This window comes from Ceratotherium simum, chromosome 22, assembly GCF_057802395.1.
Source record: "Ceratotherium simum simum isolate JZ-2026a chromosome 22, ASM5780239v1, whole genome shotgun sequence".
Classification (NCBI taxonomy): Eukaryota; Metazoa; Chordata; class Mammalia; order Perissodactyla; family Rhinocerotidae; genus Ceratotherium; species Ceratotherium simum.
The window spans coordinates 30,787,078-30,807,863 of NC_141921.1; the positions used below are offsets into that span (position 1 = coordinate 30,787,078).

General features: G+C 42.5%; 1 protein-coding gene across 3 annotated transcripts in view; it reads right to left on the bottom strand.

Annotated features, from left to right (window-relative positions):
- The window catches only part of CEP85 (centrosomal protein 85), a 30,264-nt gene extending 10,677 nt beyond the window's left edge, over window positions 1–19,587 (bottom strand). For 2 of the 3 annotated variants that reach the window (XM_087446521.1, XM_087446520.1), the window contains exons 1-8: window positions 19,459–19,587; window positions 14,623–14,698; window positions 11,320–11,472; window positions 5,543–6,237; window positions 4,609–4,742; window positions 4,080–4,197; window positions 3,634–3,663; window positions 2,786–2,971 (exon numbers count right to left, since the gene is read on the bottom strand). In XM_087446521.1, the coding sequence (XP_087302647.1) occupies window positions 2,786–2,971; window positions 3,634–3,663; window positions 4,080–4,197; window positions 4,609–4,742; window positions 5,543–6,237; window positions 11,320–11,472; window positions 14,623–14,677 (1,371 nt within the window). In that variant the 5' untranslated portion in view covers window positions 14,678–14,698; window positions 19,459–19,587. The remainder of the gene's footprint in view (window positions 1–2,785; window positions 2,972–3,633; window positions 3,664–4,079; window positions 4,198–4,608; window positions 4,743–5,542; window positions 6,238–11,319; window positions 11,473–14,622; window positions 14,699–19,458) is intronic. The other variant, XM_014784002.2, reaches the window with a different exon arrangement.
- Between the last annotated feature and the right edge of the window lie 1,199 nt (window positions 19,588–20,786).

The following is a 20,786-nucleotide window of genomic DNA, read 5'->3' on the forward strand; positions in this document are numbered from 1 at the left end:
CTTTTTCTTTGGCTTATGAAAAAGGAAGCTGGAGGAAGCAAGAGAAAGCAGAGAAAAAGTAAGGCAGATCTACGGATGCCAAAGAGGAGGCACAGGCCTAATTTAATCCAAAGACAAGACAGTACTAAGAGAGATCCTTGAAAATCAGCCAAAAGCTTTACCCCAGGTACAATCTGTCCCCTTCAAGCTCCAAACCAGTGACTCTCACATTTTAATATGCATCAGAATCACCTGGGAAGGTTATTGAAAATGCTGATAACCAACTTTCAATTAAAAAAATTGTGGAGGGGCCGGCCCAGTAGCATAGCAGTTAAGTTCGTGTGTTCCGCTTTGGCGACTTGGGGTTCACCGATTCGGATCCTGGGCATGGACCTACTCACCACTTATCAAGCCATGCTGAGGCGGCATCCCACACAGAAGAACTAGAAGGACCTACAACTAGGATATACAACTATGTACTGGGGCTTTGGAGAGAAGAAAGAAAAAAGAGGAAGATTGGCAACAGATGTTAGCTCAGGGCCAATCTTCCTCAAAAAAAAAGGTGGACTGACCATAGAAGTTTATGTTCTCTTCCTTCCAAAATATTTCTAAAATGAAAGGAAGGAAATAAAGTATTAACCTAAAAAAGTCAAAAGAGAGGAGACAAAAAGTATACAAAAGATTTCAAAGCATTTTTCGAAGACAAAAGTGGACAGGGGATAAAAGACTTGGAGCAGAGGAATTATAATCCACAGTGGAAGCTACAGACAATTTGGAAAATAACGTGCCCTTCACAATCTCCAAGAATCTCTGTACTCGAAGCACCAGGTACCTCTGAGGCAGCTATCAGCCACAGACCTGAAAAATAGGAGGACTTACTAGAAGTCTATATACAAGTTAGCTGGATACTATCCTCACCCTAGGTTTCCCCAAGAGGACACTGGAGATTTATTCTCTGGAGAAATCAAATGAGAGAGATTCCAGACTCAGGGATATCAGCCACAGCAAAGAGAGAGAGTGAAGCACTAGGCTGAAAATAAATATAAGCAAAAATCTATGTATAGAACTGTGGGACTCGAAGCTTAATCTCCTCCGTGTCGAGAACCTAAAGGCCAAAAGCATTCCTTCCCCCAGCCTCCCCGCCAGGCAGCAGGCTGAAGATTCTTTTCTAGAGAGAGTGAGATAAGACTTTCAGATATTGAGATTTGAGGGTTCCCAAGTGAAAAGACAGTCTAAGTCTGATCATCTTTCAGTGAAGTCTACCAGGCAACTACCACGAACCCAGAGCTTCCACCCAGCTTTTAAATACTTCATTCTTAAATATGAGTGCCCACTCATTCAAGGATCACCAAGCCTCTAACATGAAAGACACCAAAACAAAATAAAAAGGACCTGAAGGAAACAAGAAACCACACTGTAAGTAGATGCAGACATCCCAAAAGGTAAAATCAATATCATCAGTGAGATAAGATATTGCAACCACGAAACAAAAACAGCAACAAAACGCAAGAAAAGAATACTATTCAGAAACATAGAGGTATATATATCAGAAGAAAGAGAAGAGTTGAGGATGGATACCTTTGTGGAGTGCGGCTGGGCATAGAACTACTAATTTTTATTATAAACATACTGGTATTTAATTATTTAACTTAGATACATGTATTATTTTGATTAAAAGTTTTAGGGCCAACCCGGTAGTGTAGTGGTTAAGTTCGTGCACTCTGCTTCGTGAGTTCAGATCCTGGCTGTGGACCTACACACTGCTCATCAAGCCATGCTGTGGTGGCGTCCCACATACAAAATAGAGGAAGATTGGCACAGATGTTCCTCACCAAAAAAAAAAAAGCAGGGCTGGCCCGGTGGCACAGTGGTTAAGCTCTGGCATGCTCCCCTTTGGCGGCCTGAGGTTTGCAGGTTTGGGTCCCAGGCATGGACCTACACCACTCATCAGGCCATGTTGTGGCGGCATCCCACACACAAAAATAGAGGAAGATGGCAACAGATCTTAGCTCAGGGCCAATCTTCCTCACCAAAAAAAAAAAAAAAAGTTTCTTTTTTAACAAGCCTCTTTTTTAACAAGCCTCTATCTAAATCCTTGTATCAACGACATCAAGGAGCTTGTTAGAAATGTAGGCCCTCAGGTCTCCCTCCCCTTCTAGAACTGCTGAATTTGGATCTCCAAGTGTTTCTTAAGGACATTAAAGTTTAAGAAGCACTGCTCTAGTTGATTTTGATGCAAGTGGTCCAGAACTAAACATTACTAAATCGGCCCCTCAAGAACATCTGCATTAGAGGAAGCTATGAAGAGAACCAAAAGATTTTAAATCAGCTCCTTCTATGATGACTAACCTCACCCTAAGGCAATTCTAAGAGTAATGGCAAAAATGTAAAAACTTCCAAACTGGCTGCACACATGGAATTCTTCTCTACTTATTTAGGTAGAGTGAGGAGAAACCAGGCTGAATGATATAAATCTATCACAGGTGTTTAAACATCTTGCAACAGTACCATCTGGTTTGACTGTTCGGGCTGGTTTTCCACCCAGGCCAGGTGGCAGCCCAACACAACCTGGGGCAGTGAGGGATTATACAACTTTCCCTGTCTGGGGTAGTTTTGTGGAGATGAAGCAGAAAGGAGAGGTTCTATTTCTAGCAGATCAGTCCTGCATGAGAAGTTAATGTAGGGTCTCACCAATTGGCTCCTTCTGGTTCCAAGAATGGGGGCCAGAAACAGCTTAGGGTTTGGCAGGAGAGGGCTGACTGCCAACTCCTTTGTGAATTAGACAGCTATCAGCTCCTTAGCTCACCCTTTCTTCCTGTTTCTTCCCTTCCTCTGAATGCTTCTGCAATGCCACTTTGAGTGACTCTCTGATGAGCTGGACTTCAACTTCTGAAGCAGAGAGTTTCCTTTCAAGCTCGATCTTTTCTTTGCTCAAGGCTTCTGTCTTCTGTGCAAATTGTGCACGTAAGAAAGTGTTCTCTCGCTGCAATTCCTGCAGAAAGATTCTCGATATATAACTGTTCCTTACCCTTATAGTCCCATGTACTTTACTTATCCCCAGCATACTTTGTGGTCAAATATCACCTTTCTCAAAGAATTCCTTCAAGCAATGCTTCTCAAAGTGTGGTCCTAGGATGCTTCAGCATCACCTGGGAATTTGTTAGAAATGCAAATTCTTGAGCCCAACTCCCAGGCCCACTGAATCAGAAACTCTGGGGATGGGTCTCAATAATCTGTGTTTTAACAAGCCCTCTAGGTGATTCTGATGCACACCCACATTTCAAAACCAGTGCGTTAAAGCAATACCTAAGGAGTTGTAGTATAATGGAAGGAACACAAGACAAGATATCAGAAGACCTGGGCTCAAGGCCCGGTTCTCCTCCACTCATTCTCTATATGATCATCGATAAGTTCTTCCTCTTTCTTGGGCCTCAATTTTTTCATCAGTAAATTAGAGGACTGAATTAGATTTTATCTAAGGGCCCTTCTCACTCTAACATTCTGATTCTACAAGACAGAACACTGGTTTAACAGGCCCACTACCTAGTGGGCCAGTGCCAAGGCCAGTACCATAACCTGTCTAATACCTATCACTGAAAAGTCCAAATTGCAGAAGTGTGGTCAACAAAGCAGCCTTCTTTTAGAGCCACTGACCTCAGTGAGGATGGCTTCCTTCAGTTGCTCCTAGACATGGAAGAAGAAAAATGAAAACGGCTCTAAAAAATCCCCCATTACCTCTGCCTCTCCCTCCATTTGGCCAGGGCTACTAGTAGATTAAGACTTCTCAGAACATCACCCAACTCTAGGACTTTATTATGTACCTCGCTCTGCCTTCCTTTTCTCTCAAGTAGGTCCCAACACCAATGCACTGGTCCAGTCCAAGGTATCTGGACTTCCACCTGATTCTACCTTCAAGCCTTTTCTGCCCCTACAAGGGCAGAACAAGGAATGCTTTACAATTAGAATGTTTACTCTTTGAGGGCAAGGACACTTTACATCAATTGGTCCCTTTCCTATCTCCTGGATACCTAAAATTGCCAAGCACAGGGAAGACACTGATTTATGACAAGCAGAATGCCATCCTGGCTGCCAATGCTTACCTGCAGCCTCAGCAAGCAGACATCCCCAAAGGGGGCAGGGCGGCCCAAAAGGGCATTGTGGACTTGTAGTTCACTCTCTCGCACTTTCTGCTCCAGCTGAGAGATGTGTTTTCTCTGCCTGCAAAAGCCAGTAGAATGAGGGTCCTGACACTAACTCACCTGCAATATGAGCCCCCACTTTCCTTAGATGGGTACAATCCATACCGTGTAAGCAAAGACCTTAGATTCTCGGCAATACTGTTTTGCTGAAGGAGGAGGAAGGGGAAATGCTGAAGGGAAATGAAAGATCAGCTGCAAAGAACTGGCTGTCCCTCCCAGGCACTCCCCAGAGCTCCTGCAGATAAACACAACTGGTCTATCATATTAGTCAGTTACATGACTAGGCTGCTTACAAACCTAGCTTTACCATGACGCAAGGTGTGGGCCTAAAAACAAAGGCAGATGTGCTGCCCTGGGGAGACCTCATTAGGTGCCCTCAGTGGGGGCTGGGAGAGCAGAGGCTGGCCGTATGGCACCCTGGCCCTCTTACTTGTCAATGAGGAGCTCCTTTTCCTTCAAAAGGTGTTCATTACTGTTCAGGATGCTGATCCACTGTGCTGGTTCTAATGTGGGCAGTGAAGGAGCAAAAGCAGCGGGATGATGGCAGATGGCTCCGTTCTGAAGCTGAAAGACAGGCAGGCCCAGAGGGGCTTGATCTTGACTCATAGGCACCTGAAAACACCTGAGCAATACCTAGTTGTGTCTGCAGTCAAGGCTCACTTTGGCTCAGTATGAGAAGGCCTAGTGTTTATGAAATAATTTTAGCTCTGATGCATGACTGGAAAGAACCTGCCAGGGAGACTTGTGCCAACTGGACACTCCCTGCACAGAAAGGCTCCAGTTTCTAAGAAAAGGTCAGTTATCTTTCATTATCTGGCAACAGAGGCAAACCAGGAGCTAAGATGTCCTCACCAACGAAGAAAGGAGAATATGTCCTGCTTCGTTCCTTCCCACTCTTAAGCAGCACACGGACTTTTTTTTTTAAACACAAAAGTGGTATAGAGGAAAGAACATAGGAGTTCAAAGATGGTTTTTCAAACCCTAAGCTCTGGCACTTACCAGCTTTGTGACCCTGAACAGATTACTTATTTGAAGAACCTGGTAAATTTCTACATTTAACTCATCAGAATGCTATAAGGATGAAATAAGACTTTGTAAATGAAAGTACCTAGCCTAGTGACTGGTACATAAGTACACAATCAGTGTTAGTGTCCTAGCTCTTTGGGTTTTCCCTTTACTTCGGAGAACCTACCTGCTGTTTTATTAGACCACCAACAGATTCAATGGCATTTTCACAAGGCTTCATTTCCAACCCACAAACATATTCCCTCTTTCTTATAAATGTTTTCTTTAGAGTTAAAACTTATAGGACAGTTCTAAGATCTGCAAAGAACTGACAAACTCCAAGAAAGAAGGGCCTCTACCTGCATTTGCTCCATCTGTAAACGGATCAACTCCAGCTGCTGCCGACAAGTGCTGAGCTCACAAGATCGCTCACGGGGATGCCAAGGGTCAGGATTTGGCTGCCACACCTGAGAGGGTAGAGGGTTGGAGAGCCCAGGAGCAGGCTGGAGTCCCAAAGGGAGCACCCCACTGCTGCTAGGGTGTGGTCCATTCTGCTCACATACTACCCCACCGCCTGGTGCCTTCTTGGTCTCAGGCAACACTTTGTATAACTCCTTGTTTGTGTCGGTTCTTGGGTTGTGGAAGTGGACTCGGTAGTGGGGATCTGTATAAAGTGTCTCCATCATTGCCGACTGATTGAGGGTAGACTCCATAGCGGGAATATCAAATTTCCTCATCCCTTCTTCTCTTTCATGGCCCACTGCTGGATACCAGGACTGCTCAATTCCATTTTCTCCGTCAGCACCACAAAGATACATGAAATCTCTAGATAAGCCAGCAGAACGTTTCATTGCACCGAGGTCTCCATTTCTTGTCATCCCCACACTTTCAGCCAACCCTGACAAAGGGAGTTTGGAGGAAGAGGGTCCAGCAGGTGTAGAATTTGGCTTGGCAGGCGAGGTCCCCAAAGTAGAAGGCATCACATGGGCTGTTGGAATGGTTATGTGGCTTTTGATGGGCTGGAAAGAAGGGCTGCTACTTGAGCTGCAAAAATCTGTGGAAAGAACAGTCTTCCATAAGTCAAAACTGAAGCAGCAAGCTTTCTTGAGTTTGGCTGCTATGCCAGACGTTCTCTGCCTGTCCTGAGACCAGGCAGAGAGGGCACTATCATCACAAGTATCAGGCAGAAAGACACGGCAGCCTAACTGGATCTCAAATGCCATTCTCAAGGCAAACCAACAAAAGGCAACACTGGCTTCACTTGTAACTTACACCCTGTCCTTTGTATTTGAATAAAAAATCTTGCCAGTCAACAAACAAAGCTAAAAACTAAACTTTAAAAAAACAATCACTTACTTAGGGAAATGGATTAGGTCCTACTCTTCTGGCAGCTGGGCAACTCTAAACTATAATCCAATCTAATAAAAATATCCTTTGCAAGGGCTGCCAGAATCCTCTGTGACCTCCAAAAGCTGCCCAGTGAAGGTGAGCAATGAATCTAAACTATCCGAAGAATAAGACGAACTGGATGGTGCTGCTCTGTATCCAGGGCAGAGAATACAGCATCTGAATCAGGATTCTGTTCTCTCTCCCACACACCAGACCTGACTGCCTGGATATGTGAAGTTATTCTTAGTAACTCTCAGGTTTCACTCTAGCACAGCGAGCACTCTCAAGTGGGTACACGCTGAAATCCTCTATTTTGTATTTTGCCTTTCACTTACCCCCTTATTTGTATCCAACTGTGATTTTTCACTTTTCCTTCAGACTGGATTTACGTTTCCTTTAGCTCCTGCCTAGTCTTGGGAGACAACTCTCTGATTAGCCCTGCCACAGAAGGTTCACATTTTTACATATTTCCAACTTTCAAGTTGGAAGAGGACTACTCTGAAGAGGACAACAAGGTCACAGAACTAACGTGCCAGGGCAGTGGGCTGCAAACAAACAAGATAGGGAAATGTAAGGAAACATACCTATTACTTTCAGCAGGCAGAAAACTGAGTAAGGGGACAAGGAATATAAATGTCTTTTCTTTTCAACTACGTCTAGTACTCTTTTCCAAACCTAGCACATCTACCATGGAGAAGAGTAGACTACCAATTTAATTAGTTTCTCTTTTTTTCTTTCCATCAACCAACACAGAACACACTCAGCTAATGAAGACAGATACTATAACCTTTCCCAGAACTATATGGGTATAGATCAGCTACCATCTTCTCATATGGGTTTGTAAGCAGCTCTTTAAAAACACAGACAAGCCAAATTATCTCTTATAATGTATGCAGAGTATCTAATTTCCTATACTTAGATGATTTGGGGGATATATAAAAGGCCATACAAAAAACAAAACAAAAACCAAAAAAACCCAGTAATTTCTGATAACATGCATCACCCTCTCAGGACCAAGAGAAAAGAACATTTCAGAGTCAAAGGACACAGTTTTTGAAATCGCACAACTTAAATATAGGACTAGTCAACAGGGTTAAGGTAGACTGGTGGTGATGAAGACTTCCAAGACTAGTAAGCTCTCTACTTGAAATTTTCCATAACGGCACCATAATATCCGCTCCCACCAAGGGTCCCTGCTCTCAAAGTATAATTATGGGACAGAAGACAGTGAGATGGTAACATATGAGGGAGCTACTATGCTGAACTTATAACATAACACCTCCCTTCCATTCTCCATCCACAGCACCATTCTCTCTCAAGACTCACCAAATTCAGTTTTGAGCCCATAACCCCCAAAGTAGTAATGCCAAAATCAAAGCCAAGAAAAAAGGTATCAACTGACCCAGGAGAATATGGTTTTTCTAATTTTCTAGCGGGTGTGGTCCATCTATGGATGACAGAATAAAGTGAGGTCTTTGTCAGCATTTGTAACTTGTCTATTGGGTTTGTTTCTAGCAAACTGCTACAAAATGTCAAGTTTAAACACTTTTAAGTCTGGTTTGTGTCTTAGAACACCGTAAAACAGTTTTTTTCAAAAGGGCCACTATATTCTGTAATTTTCAAAGGCTTTCAAAATTTAGCGTATGAGATACATGATTTTTTAGATAAGTCTACAATTCCCAAAATCATTGGGTTTCTGACACTTTAAGGATCTATTTCTAAATCTTTCCTCTCCTCAACCACATCACCTGCTCCTTAACCCTGCCAAAAAGACAACTCATTCTTTCTAGCAACCCTGCTTTCTTGGTAAGCAGTAGATTTAGCTATCGCTAAATCTTGATCATTTCTGTCTACATTTCTTACTGGTTTATGAAGTTTGGTAGTGTGAACTAAGTCAGTGACTATTTCAGTCTTTAGCAAAGAGCCGAAAGCCCTCTGAGCTCTGTGGTAACCACCTCTACCCTGCCCCTAAGAATCAAGGTACAGCAACTTAGTGAAGGGTGGAATCAATAGCTAGCCTGTTCAATTAAAGATGCAACAATGAACTACATTTTATACCAGTCATAAGGGTTCTTGTCAACTGGGCTCCAAATAAACCACGCTAGATTCATGAACAAAATGAGCAAGAATCAAGATTAAGATAAAGACCATGGTATATAACAAACATGGCAGAAAAGACACCTTGGATCCTTTAAAAAGAAACTTCTAGACAAATGGCTTTGGCCACTATGTCAAGGCTACTATAATTTAAAAAGAATGCATTACAAAGGAAATATATATATTTCCCCAAAGGAATAAAAAGTGCACACACAGTCACATACACAATCTGTGTAACAATTTGACAGAATTAAACACAGCCAGTCAACTCAATAGGGGGAAAAATCTAGACCATTATTTCATTTTAAAAAGACCTATTATTTAGTCAAAATGAAAAAGACCACATGACTGCACATGTAGACAAAACCTTAACAAGTCATAACTAAATTAATAGTAACACTTTGATTATACAAGTGATGGAAAGAATACTACAGTCAGAAGACCCAAATCTGATAACTAACTGTGTGACATTAGGCGAGGTACTTAACCCCTCAGGGAATTTTTGTTACTCACTAGCAAAAAGGAACTGGATTAAGTGATTTTTGTTTGTTCATTTTTTGAGGAAGATTGCCCCTACGCTACCATCTGTTGCCTACCTTCCTCTTTTTTCTTTTTTCTCTCCAAAGCCCCAGTACATCGTTGTATATCATAGTTGTAGAGTTGTAGCTCTTCTATGTGGGACACCACCTCAGCATGGCTTGATGAGCGGTGAGTAGGTGTGTGCCCAGGATCCGAACCGGCCAACCCTGGGCCACCGAAGCGGAACGCGTGAACTTAACTGCTACGCCACCAGGCCAGCCCCTGGATTAAGTGATTTTTCAAGTCCTGTCTACCTCAAAATCTATGATTCAATTCTACTCCATATATTCTGAGCAGCGTGTCCATATACACACGGCTATCAAACTATTAAAATTAAATGCCAGGTACCTAGGAGTTAGTACTAGCAGATGTGTTTGTTTTTTTTTTTCCTTTTCATTCTTCTTTTATTTTTTCTAAGCTTTTCTATCCTTTTTTTTCAAACAGCTTTACTGAGATATAATTCACATACCATACAATTCACTCACTTGAAGTGTACAATTCAATGGTTTTTAGTATATTCACAGAGTTGTGTAATGATCACTACAACCAATTTTAGAACATTCTCATCACCCTAAAAAGAAACCTCTTACCCTTTAGTAGTCATGCTCCACTTCCCCTAACTTCCCTAGCCTTAGACAACCACTAATCTACTTTCTGTCTCTATACAGACTGGCCTCTTCTGGACATTTCATATAAGTGGAATCATACCATATGTGGTCTTCTGTGTCTGGCTTTTTTTTACTTAGCATAAATGTTTTTAAAGTTCATCCATTTTGTAGCATGTATCAGTACTTCGTTTCTTTTTATCGCCAAATAATATTCTATTGTATATATATACTACATTTTACTCATCCATTCATCAGTTGATAGCCATTTGGGTTGTTTCCATTTTTTGGCTACTATGAATAATGCTGCTATAAGTTTTTGTGTGGACATATATTTTCATTTTTCTTGGGTATGTATTTAGAAGTAGAATTGTTGAGTCATAAGGTAACTCCATGTTTAATCTTTGGAGGAACTGCCAAACTGCCTTCCAAAGCACCTGCAACATTTTATATTCCCATCAGCAATGTATAAAGGTTCCAATTTCTCTACATTCTCGCCAACACTTGTCATATTATCTTTTTGATTATAGCCATCCTAGCGGGTGTCACATCTGATAAAGTTCCAAAGTAACTAGTTTTGTGACTTTAATCAACTCATTTAATCACTTTGAAATTCAGCTTTTTCATCTGTAAAATGGAAATAATAAAATATTTCATAGAGTTCTTAAAGGCATTAATGAAAAAATGTAGAAAAAATTTAGCACAGAATCCATCACAAAGTATTTAATAAATAGTAATTAATTATTATCATTAGGTCCTCTGCCCTCTAGAAACTCACCACCTAAAGGAAAAACAAAACACTCTTGTAATGTACTGCCTAGCAGTTATCACTTAATTTAAGTGCAAAAACAAGTAGCAGAAATAATAAAGATACAAGATTGCAAAAAGGAAAATCAGTAATGGGTGGGAGGGATGATAAAAGTCTTGTCAGACACTTCACTAGATCTTGAAAAATAAGATCAGCATAGCTAGGAGGGGCAAGAGGAGGTGGGAATAGCACAAATTGCCCCAGATTAAAGGAGGAAAGAGCTCAGGTATAAAAAAAAATCTGTACTTTCAGAGCACAGTAAGACAACAGACTGGTGACAGTAGGAAATACATTTGAATGGGTGGGATAGGGCCAGATCACAGAAGAACAGAGGCCTCTGAACTTTATCCTTCAAGTAATGGAAACAATTGAGGATTTGCAGGAAAGCAAAACTATGAAATCAGGCTTTGAGAAAGATTAATCCAGCAGTAGAGGGTAAGACTTGAGGCCAAGAAATCTATTAGAAAGTTGTTTTAGATATGACAAACAGAAATTGAGAGGAAGACAGCAGCAGTGAGAAGCATGGGGTACGAAGAATCCAGCAGACTCCCTAACTGAATGGATTGATTTACGAATATTCTGGAAATGACAATACATCTGGAACACAATCTGAAAAGGACACCACATATTGGTAATAAAATCATTAACCCAAACTTACCCTCTGCAATGTCTGAGCATGATGTGCCAATGGCTGTGTCCCCACTGTCAGCTACACTTGAACAACGGCTGAAGCGGCTCCGAAAGGCCTCGGAGATAACTGGGGTCTGCCATTCAGTCCCCAGGGAACTGCCCTTCTGAATCACACTGGAACCTGGAACAAATGGCGTTTCCCACCTTTAGTGTGAACCAGCTGATGTAACCCCACAAAACTGTTTACAAAAAAATCACTTAAATCTATGAGAGAATAGCAGCACCCCACCCCTTTCTCTCTCCTGTGCCTATTTCAGCTACTCTGAGTTAGTTAATTTTAAATGGAAACAGCATGAGAGGTGAGAATGTTCAAAGACAGAAAAAAGACCTACTTGGGGACCAGCCAGTGGCGCAAGCAGTTAAGTGCACGTGCTCTGCTGCGGCAGCCCGGGGTTCGCCGGTTCGGATCCCAGGCGCGCACCGACAGACTGCCTGGCAAGCCATGCTGTGGCGGTGTCCCATATAAAGTGGAGGAAGATGGGCATGGATGTTAGCCCAGGGCCAGTCTTCCTCAGCAAAAAGAGGAGGATTGGCAGATGTTAGCGCAGGGCTGATCTCCTCACAAAAAAAAAAAAAAAGAAAAGAAAAGAAAAGAAAAAAGACCTACCAAGAATCAAGGAGTACTGAGACAGAACACAGTAATATTTATTAGCAGCTACATTTTTTGAAACCTAGAAGCCACAGCACTTTACAAACATGATCTCATCTACCTACTTAATACGGAAAAGTATTATCACCCCTATTTTACAGAGAGTAGAGCTGAGATTTGAACCCAGGTTATTCTGATTCCAACGCCCACATTCTTTCCTCTTACAGGGTTTCTCAACAAGTGCTTTTGGCATACTGGGCATGACAATTCTTCAACGTGTAGTCTACACATTGCAGGATGGTTTAGCATCCCTGGTCCCCACCCACTAAATGGCAGTAGCAGCCCTCACCCCATCCCACCATCCCTGTGAAACCTGAAAATGCCCCCTAGGATAAGAGGCAGTTCAGTGCCCTGTTGAAAACGATTGCTTGACTGCACCAGGGTCATGGGCAGGGTGAATTCAGATCAAGGTAAGTCTTGAAAGTCAATCTGAAGTGTTTAAGACTTTATTTTGAGGGCAATGCAAAGAAACCACTAAAATTACTGAGCAGGTAAGACAAATAAGACTGATGATATTTATTTGACTTTATTAGCTTGTGGTTCAAGGGCTCGTAGGTAGGAAGTGTTCAATAAATACCTGATTTACTAACATACTAGCAAAGACTTAAATTCAAATTATTTTTAAAAAACCACTATAATTTTTCTAAATTGTAACTGATGATCCACGTACACAAACAAAAAGGTAATGGCAGCTAGCTATTCATTTAAAGTGTCAAAGTTTGAGTTTAAATTAGAAAAGATGGTTCTACAGACTCTCTGATCTAGTGGGAAGCAAGTGATATTTGAACATAAAGCACCTTATTCCCTTCTTCCGAATTTAGTGCTTCTCCCATCTTTTTTTTGTTTTTTTTTAAATTATTTATTTATTTTTTCCCCCAAAGCCCCAGTAGATAGTTGTATGTCATAGCCGCACATCCTTCTAGTTGCTGTATGTGGGACGCGGCCTCAGCATGGCTGGAGAAGCGGTGCGTCGGTGCGTGCCCAGGATCCGAACCCAGGCCGCCAGCAGCGGAGCACATGCACTTAACCGCTAAGCCACGGGGCCGGCCCCTCTCCCATCTTTTTAACCTAGTTTCTTCTACTTTTGTTCCTTTTTTTGCTACCCTTACTTCCGCTTTCTATTGAAGGCAACCTAACTTTCTCCAAGGACTTGTTTTATTCTTTGGGTCACAGTGGACTGCCTGGTTTGAAAGAATCTATATACACATAGTAATCTGTAATCTTTAATAGAACACATAGCCAACAATCAGAGCCTCTGATCAGCATAAGATTAGCCAGTGTTACTATACTAAGTTAGTGTAATTCTAGCCAGAAACAAAGAAATTTGACCTCTTGGTGAGTCTATACGGCGTTATCTCTCTAGTCAGTGTACAATTTGCCAGGTCTTTTGAAATACTGAAAATTGACCAAGGGCCTCTATTACCATGTTCCTGGCCTCCTACTGGAAACTACTCCCTGTTACTACTACTAATCTTCCATTTTTCACCACTATCTCTTTCCTATCCACCCACTGCATACAACAATTCTAAAGAGATATTCGCTAAAATGAAGTATGTTTTGGTATACAGAGACTTAATGCTTATTTCAAAATTCAAGTTTGCAAGTGAAATTTTTTGTGTTAAATCACATGTCCTATCAATAGCATCCTTATCAAATATTAAGACCATTAGTTATCAAATGATAGACTACTAAAGACAAAGCCATCGGAAAATCAGTGAGCTTTGTTTAAGCATTGCTACATTCCAAAAACTTGCATTATACACATAATTGTCCTAAGAAATTGTACAATCCAGCCTTAAGACAATGCATGGCACATAGCAGAGGTTCAATAAATTATTTGCTGAATGAATCTTGAAATGATTCAACAAACACTTATCAAAGTGCCTACTATATGCAAGGCAGCGTGCCTAGGAGAATATAACAAATATCTACCAAATGTCTGCAGTAAAGCACTGTGGGCTTTTAAAGTTAAATAAAGCATACCCTTGGTGGAATAAAATGTACCCTTTTCTTCATAAATACCCCAGAATTCAAAGTTATTTTTCTAAAATGCTACTTCCTTTTTGAATATACCATATCTACTTAATATGTCTATTGAGTGTGTATATACTTATATATGTTTAATATATATACTTAATATATCTACTTAGTATATATACTGAGCTTTAAAATCTTGTCAATCCATTCTAGAGATAAATTCCTGAGTCTCTAGTGACAACACAACTGAGACTGTTGGCATCCAAGAAGAATTCCAATCTTTGTGGGCTAACAGATGATTGACCCGCCCACAGGACTACAAAGACAACACAGAACACAGTAATTTATGCTGTGTTTTTCTGATTTCAAATGGAACTATGTTCCCAAGTCATTCTGTTCCAATCTTTTATGTGTCCTCCCCTCCCAATCAATCATGTGGTCTTGTTGGAATCCATGTAGGACTAGAGAGTTGTTCTCTCGAGAGACTTGTTTTTCTATTCAATGTAGCCCCATGTTATTTTTGTTCCTTTAGTACCAGCATTTCAGTGAATGCTTGTTTGCTTAATATTTCCTTTAAAGGAAATTTCTGTTATGAAATAACAGAACAAAGGTCAGAATTTAACCCAGAAAACTTTCACTACTTACCTGGTGAAGTGGCATGAGAGATCCTCTCACTTTGGTATTTCTCCTGCATGGCCATCAACACAGTTATTTGAACCAACTGTAGAAGGAAGGAATAACTAGTTAGATCTCTCCACTATCTTTTAATTCCCTGTAACTCATGCCTATTCAACTGAAACTGTCAAAACCAGAGTATTCAAGTATTCTTTCACATGTGTTATTCCTAAGGATATTTTTTTAAGGCAAAGCACCTCCCAATAGCTTACTTCTCTTCCTAAAGCAAGGAGAGAAAACCTAGAACCCAATAGAAATTCCCAATACTGATCCTATACGGTCCTAGAACCCCTCCAATCGTTGCAAAAATTAAAAATAATATTGCTTTTAATTAACAAATTTTGCTATGGATCTTCTTAGCCATGGGAACAGGATGGGAAGGTAGGGTGGAGAAAGAACCAAATAACCAAACCAACAGTTAAGTATTACAGCTTCAATTATGATTAACATAAAACAAACTCTCCAATTCTTCCAGTAATGAAAGTTAGTCATACGATGCACAAAGATGGACAGAATTCTTGATCATAAGTGGAACCCCAATCCCCAGCTGAGAACATGAGGTTTTCTTCTCATTTCCCCACTCCTTAAAACATTTATATTTACTCTAATGGTAGGTGCTGAGAATTTGGCAGAAGTCTGATTACTATCTGTGTAAGCAAAAGCTTTAATTAACTGTAACTAACAGCAAATAATAATATCTTATATTTGCATAGTACTTGAGAGGCAGTACAGGGAAGTGGTTCAGAGTATGGATTCTTTTTTTTTTTTTTTGATATATCTCTTTTTTTTTTTTTTTTTGTGGGGAGATCAGCCCTGTGCTAACATCTGCCCATCGTCCTCTTTTTTGGCTGAGGAAGACTGGCCCTGGGCTAACATCCGTGCCCATCTTCCTCCACTTTACATGGGATGCCGCCACAGCATGGCTTGCCAAGCAGTGCGTTGGTGTGCGCCCAGGATCCGAACCGGTGAACCCCGGGCTGCCGCAGCAGAGCGCATACACTTAACCACTTGCGCCACCGGGCCGACCCCCAGAGTATGGATTCTTGATCAGACAGCTTGGGTTTGAAGGCTGACTTAGCAATTTATTAGCTGTGCAACCTTGGGCAAATTTCTTAATATGTATCTCTGTGCCTCAGTTCCTTCATATAAAAATGACGATAAATACAGAACGTAATTCATGCTAATTCATTTAAAATTAACTTACAACAGTGTCTGACATACATTAAGTACTCAATGTTATTATTACTTGGCAGCCTATGTCAATAAAAAGTGGCACAGTATGGTCCCTGGAAGATAAAGTATGCATCTAGAAACTTTGAATCTGTAAGAGCCCCAAAAGCATTTGAGACAAACTCTGTCGATAGAACACAATTCTCAAAGGTGAAATTCAACTTTGGAGGGGGAAAAAGGGCTATATGGTACTATTCCTATAATGTACTTTACTGACCTCTATAGTTTTCTCTTAGTAACAACAACCCAAACTTTCACTAAATCACTGCGTCTACAGTGGAAACGGTACTGAAACGGTACTGAAATTCTAGGTCTTCACATACTTTATTCAGTAATAAAAGCTTCAATTTATGGCTAGTATCATTTAGTGTATTAATGATGACACAGAAGGATTAGATTATCTACCTACTAGTGATACCAAAATCCTTTTCTTTACCCATTTCTTAAAAGTGTAACAAAAGGGTAGCCCCATTGGATTCTGAGACCTTTCCAAATTCAAATGAGTTGAAAATAGGATGACAAAAGAACTCTCAGTTAAGTATAGAATTACCTTATGACAGCAGTTCCACTCCTAGGTATATAGTCAAGAGAAATAAAAGCATATGTCCACACAAAATCTTGTACATGTATGTTGCATAGCAGCATTATTCATAATAGCCAAACAGTAGAAAGAACTCAAATGTCCATCAACTGATGAACAGATAAATTAAATGTCGTATATCCATACAATGGAATATTATTTGGCAATAAAAAGGAATGAAGTACTGATATATACTACAACATGGATGAACATTTAAAACATTATGCTAAGTGAAAGAAGCCAAACACAAAAGGCCACACATAATTCCATTTCTATGAAATGTCCAGAATTGGCAGATCCATAGAGACAATAGATTAGCGGTTGTGAGGGACCAAGAGGAGGCTGGTGGGGGAATGGACAGTGACTGCTAATAGATATGGGTTTTCTTTGCAGGGTGATCAAAATGTTCTGAGAATAGATAGTGGCGATGGCCACACAACCTTGTCAATGTACTAAAACCACTGAATTGTACACACATAAAACTGATTTTTATAGCATGTGAATTACATCTCAATTTAAGAAAAAGAACTCCCACAGGAGTAAAAGAGTACGGAATAAATAATTCTTGGGGCCGGCCTCGTGGCTTAGCGGTTAATGCGTGCGCTCCGCTGCTGGCGGCCCAGGGTTCGCATCCCGGGCGCGCACTGACGCACCACTTCTCCGGCCATGCTGAGGCCGCGTCCCACATACAGCAACTAGAAGGATGTGCAGCTATGACATACAACTATCTACTGGGGCTTTGGAGGAAAATAAATAAATAAATAAAATTAAAAATATATATATTAAAAATAAATAAATGATTCTTGACTTTTTCCTACTAAGTTCAGAAGTAGACGAGCTACTAGTGGAAATTTTTAGGACCATTTGAAGGAGACAGAGATTTCTTGAAATAAAAGTGATGGGACTGGCCCGGTGGCATAGTAAAATTTGTGCACTCCGTTTTGGTGGCCTGGGGTTCCTGGGTTCGGATCCTGGGCATGGACCTATACACCGCTCATCAAGCCACACTGTGGTGGCGTCCCAGATACAAAATAGAGGAAGACTGCACCGATGTTAGCTCAGGGCCAATCTTCCTCACCAAAAAAAAAAAAAAAAAAAGTGAGAGAAATGAATTACAAGAAACAACATAACAACCAATTATACAGCCAAGAAAGGTAGGAGTGAATGGAGACAGACAGAAAAAAAGCACCCAACATTGATAGTGTCTATTTTCAAAGCCCTTTAAACAACAGAAATATTCATTCATTCAATAAATTTAACATGTATTCAGTACTTACTACCCAAGAAGCATTGTGCTAAACACTCTATAGGTATCATGTCATGTTTAATGCTCACATCAAACCTGTGAGGCAGTTACTATTACTATCCTCTTTTTATGGATGAGAAAATAAAGGTTTAGAGAGGTGCAAATCATACAGGTAGGAAGAGGCTTCAAAGCCAGGACTGTGCTCTAATGCTATAGGAGTCCAGTCAGTATTCTTTCTGTTTGTGACAAGGAAATAAAGGACATTACTAAGGTACCCCAAGTTGGGAGTTTCTGCCTCAGACACAGCCAGAGCTGCAACCCCAAAACAGTCAGGAGCAGGGACAGCTCATACAATTTCTTTTGCCCTTGGTCACTACCCAGGCTCTATTTCCCAAATTGCTACCCAAGGACTAAATTTTGGTTATAAGTATTACTCTCCTTGAAGAATCATAATCTTAGTGCGGAACGTCACACTTGGCAGCTGTTGAGAGAATCACATCAAGACAGGAGAAGATTTGAAGGAATACACAGCTGACACAGACACATTAAGAATCTCACACCATCACACTATTTTCATGGCCTTGAGCATTCATTAAACCAGACCTAAAGAACGAGAAGCCAAATCGTTGCCAAAAAGTTGCCTTTACAAAGAACAAGTCCTGAGACACACACCACCACCAGACGGTTATAAGGCAGACAAGCCTAAGGGCAAGTAATGAAGCGTGGTGACCTTAATCATCCTTGCACCACCGCTCATCCCGACCTAGCACAGTATTCATCAACCAAAATTTACTGAGTGCCTACTATTTGCCTGGCTCTGTGCCACGTGGTGGATATATATTGGTGTAAAACACACGCAGGGCTCGGATCCTCCCGGGTTACTGTGATGAAGCGCTGAATCCGCTCTACTGGACAAATACGCTTCAACACAGTAAACTTTCGGTTCATCCAAAGCCCCAGCTCCTCCTCGTCTGGAGCAGGGTTCCTCAATCTCAGCACTCCTGACACTTTCGGGCGGATAAGTCTTTGTGGTGGGGGCCATCCTGCACACTGTAGGGTGTTTAGCAGCATCCCTGACTTCTACCTACTAGAGGCCAGGAGCAATCCCCGAGGTGCGATCACTCAAGGCATCTCCGGACATAGTCAAACATCCCGCGGGGAGCAAAACCGCCCCGGCTCAGAAACGCAAGCCCAGGGCCTCCACAGGCGCTCCCGGTCCCCCACCCTTCCTTCTCCACTCCTCCTTCAAATCCCAGCTCAAACCGCCTCCTCAGGGAGGCTCCCTGCGCTCTCAGACTGCACGGCGCCCTCTCTTCTGTGCTTTGTACTTCTCCACCCCACACTACTGAGAGCAACCGAGGAGCCACCCGCTCGACGTCTACTCTTCTCCCGGGACGGTGCGCTCCACGGGCGCAAGGACCGTGCTTCCCGCCGTCCCCCTGGCGACCGGCACAGGGCCTGCCATCTACAGAGGTACAGCAACTGCTGCGGAGCGAGTGGCGGAGGGGAAAGCAAGGCAAAGGGCGGGAGGCGACTGAGACACGAGCGGCCGTGTGGGGGGCATTATTTTAGGAAGCCCAGACCGTGAGAGACGGAGGGGGCACGGCCTCGTCGCTCTGCGCATGCGCTTCGCTCTCCCGCCGCCCCCCGACCGAGATAGGTCGCGAGCGCCTGAGGCGCCTCCGGGGCTCCCCTAGGGGAGGCAGGGCCTGTCAGTCTGACGGGGGCCCCCGAGGGGAGGAGGACTTACGTGGGCCTGAAAGCGGGCGCTGAAATCACTCACTCAGGGACACAGACTGCGGCTACCACGTCGGCCGCGGGCAGCGATTTCGCCCTCAGCTCGCCTAACGGCCGTTACACGCCCTCCAGGCCGCGCGCCTCGGAGCGCGCGCCTCCCCGGCCCCGCCCCTTTCTGCCCGCCTGCGGCCAATCAGGAGTCGGGCCGCACCGGTGCCCCGCCCCTGCACGCTGCCTTCGGCGCCGAGAGCGGGCGGGTCTCTCTGCGCATGACCTCGCCGCCTCTTGTAGTCTTCTCCTCTGCCCCTGACCCGGTCTCGCCTATGGGCGGAGCCATGCTCTCCCAGGCTTGGAGCGGCTTGCTGGGCCTGTGCAGATGGAGAAGCTGGTGAGTAGGGCGAATCACTCGGGAATCACACCCAACCTGCCCCACCCTTCTCCCATTCCCCACCACTTATCAGTTCTCCCACTCGAAGGCGTGGGTCAGGTTGTGACCAGGGGTTACGGTGTGGCCTGGGTCACTGCCTTGTCAGAGTTAAGGCTCAGTCTGTGGCTGGGGTCAGGGCTCAGGCTGGGTTAGAGCCAGTGGTCAGGCTGTGACCAGGACTCAGGTTGAAGAGTACGGATCAGTCTTGCCTCCCCACCGAAACTCGGTCCCCAGAAAAAGGAACTAAGTTTATTTGCATTAATATATACTTAAGAATCAGACTGGGAAATTGTTTAAAAGGAGGAACAAAGCCATCAACCAAAGGAAATGAAATTCCAGGTATTTGGAAACCTGACTTGGGAGGGAAAGGCATTACAAAAGTGTGTGATTTCTTAACTTTGAAGAACCAGATATAAAGAGAGTTAATTACTGGATCAAATTCACTCTAGAGGAGGGACTCTGGGGACGTGCTCCAAAGTTCTATCCCCAGCCATCTCATAACTTTTTAAGGTAAGAATATAGAAGGCATAAAATAGCAGATTTAATGGATGATGAATCTGAGTATGATATGATGGATGAATTTAGGGGGTATTGTCTGAAATTAGGACCAGAAGACTTTGTTAAAATACAAGTGGTAAGGCTAGGTGTCTAAATGAATAAATTTGTGGGCTGGGGGTCAGGAAGTAGACTGGTGGGTTGTGGAAACATCCACTTGATTGCTTCTATTTCTTTTGTGAGAAGCATCTGTGAGGAGGGAGGGAACAGGCACACACGAGACTGAGAAGAATGGGGAGGATTTGAAGAGCTGATAACAGAATGAAAGAGAAATGTGACTGGAAACAGTGAAAGTGCTGAGATTTAAATTTACAAATGGCAAACAGTACATTTGTACAGTTTTCTCCAATGGATATCTA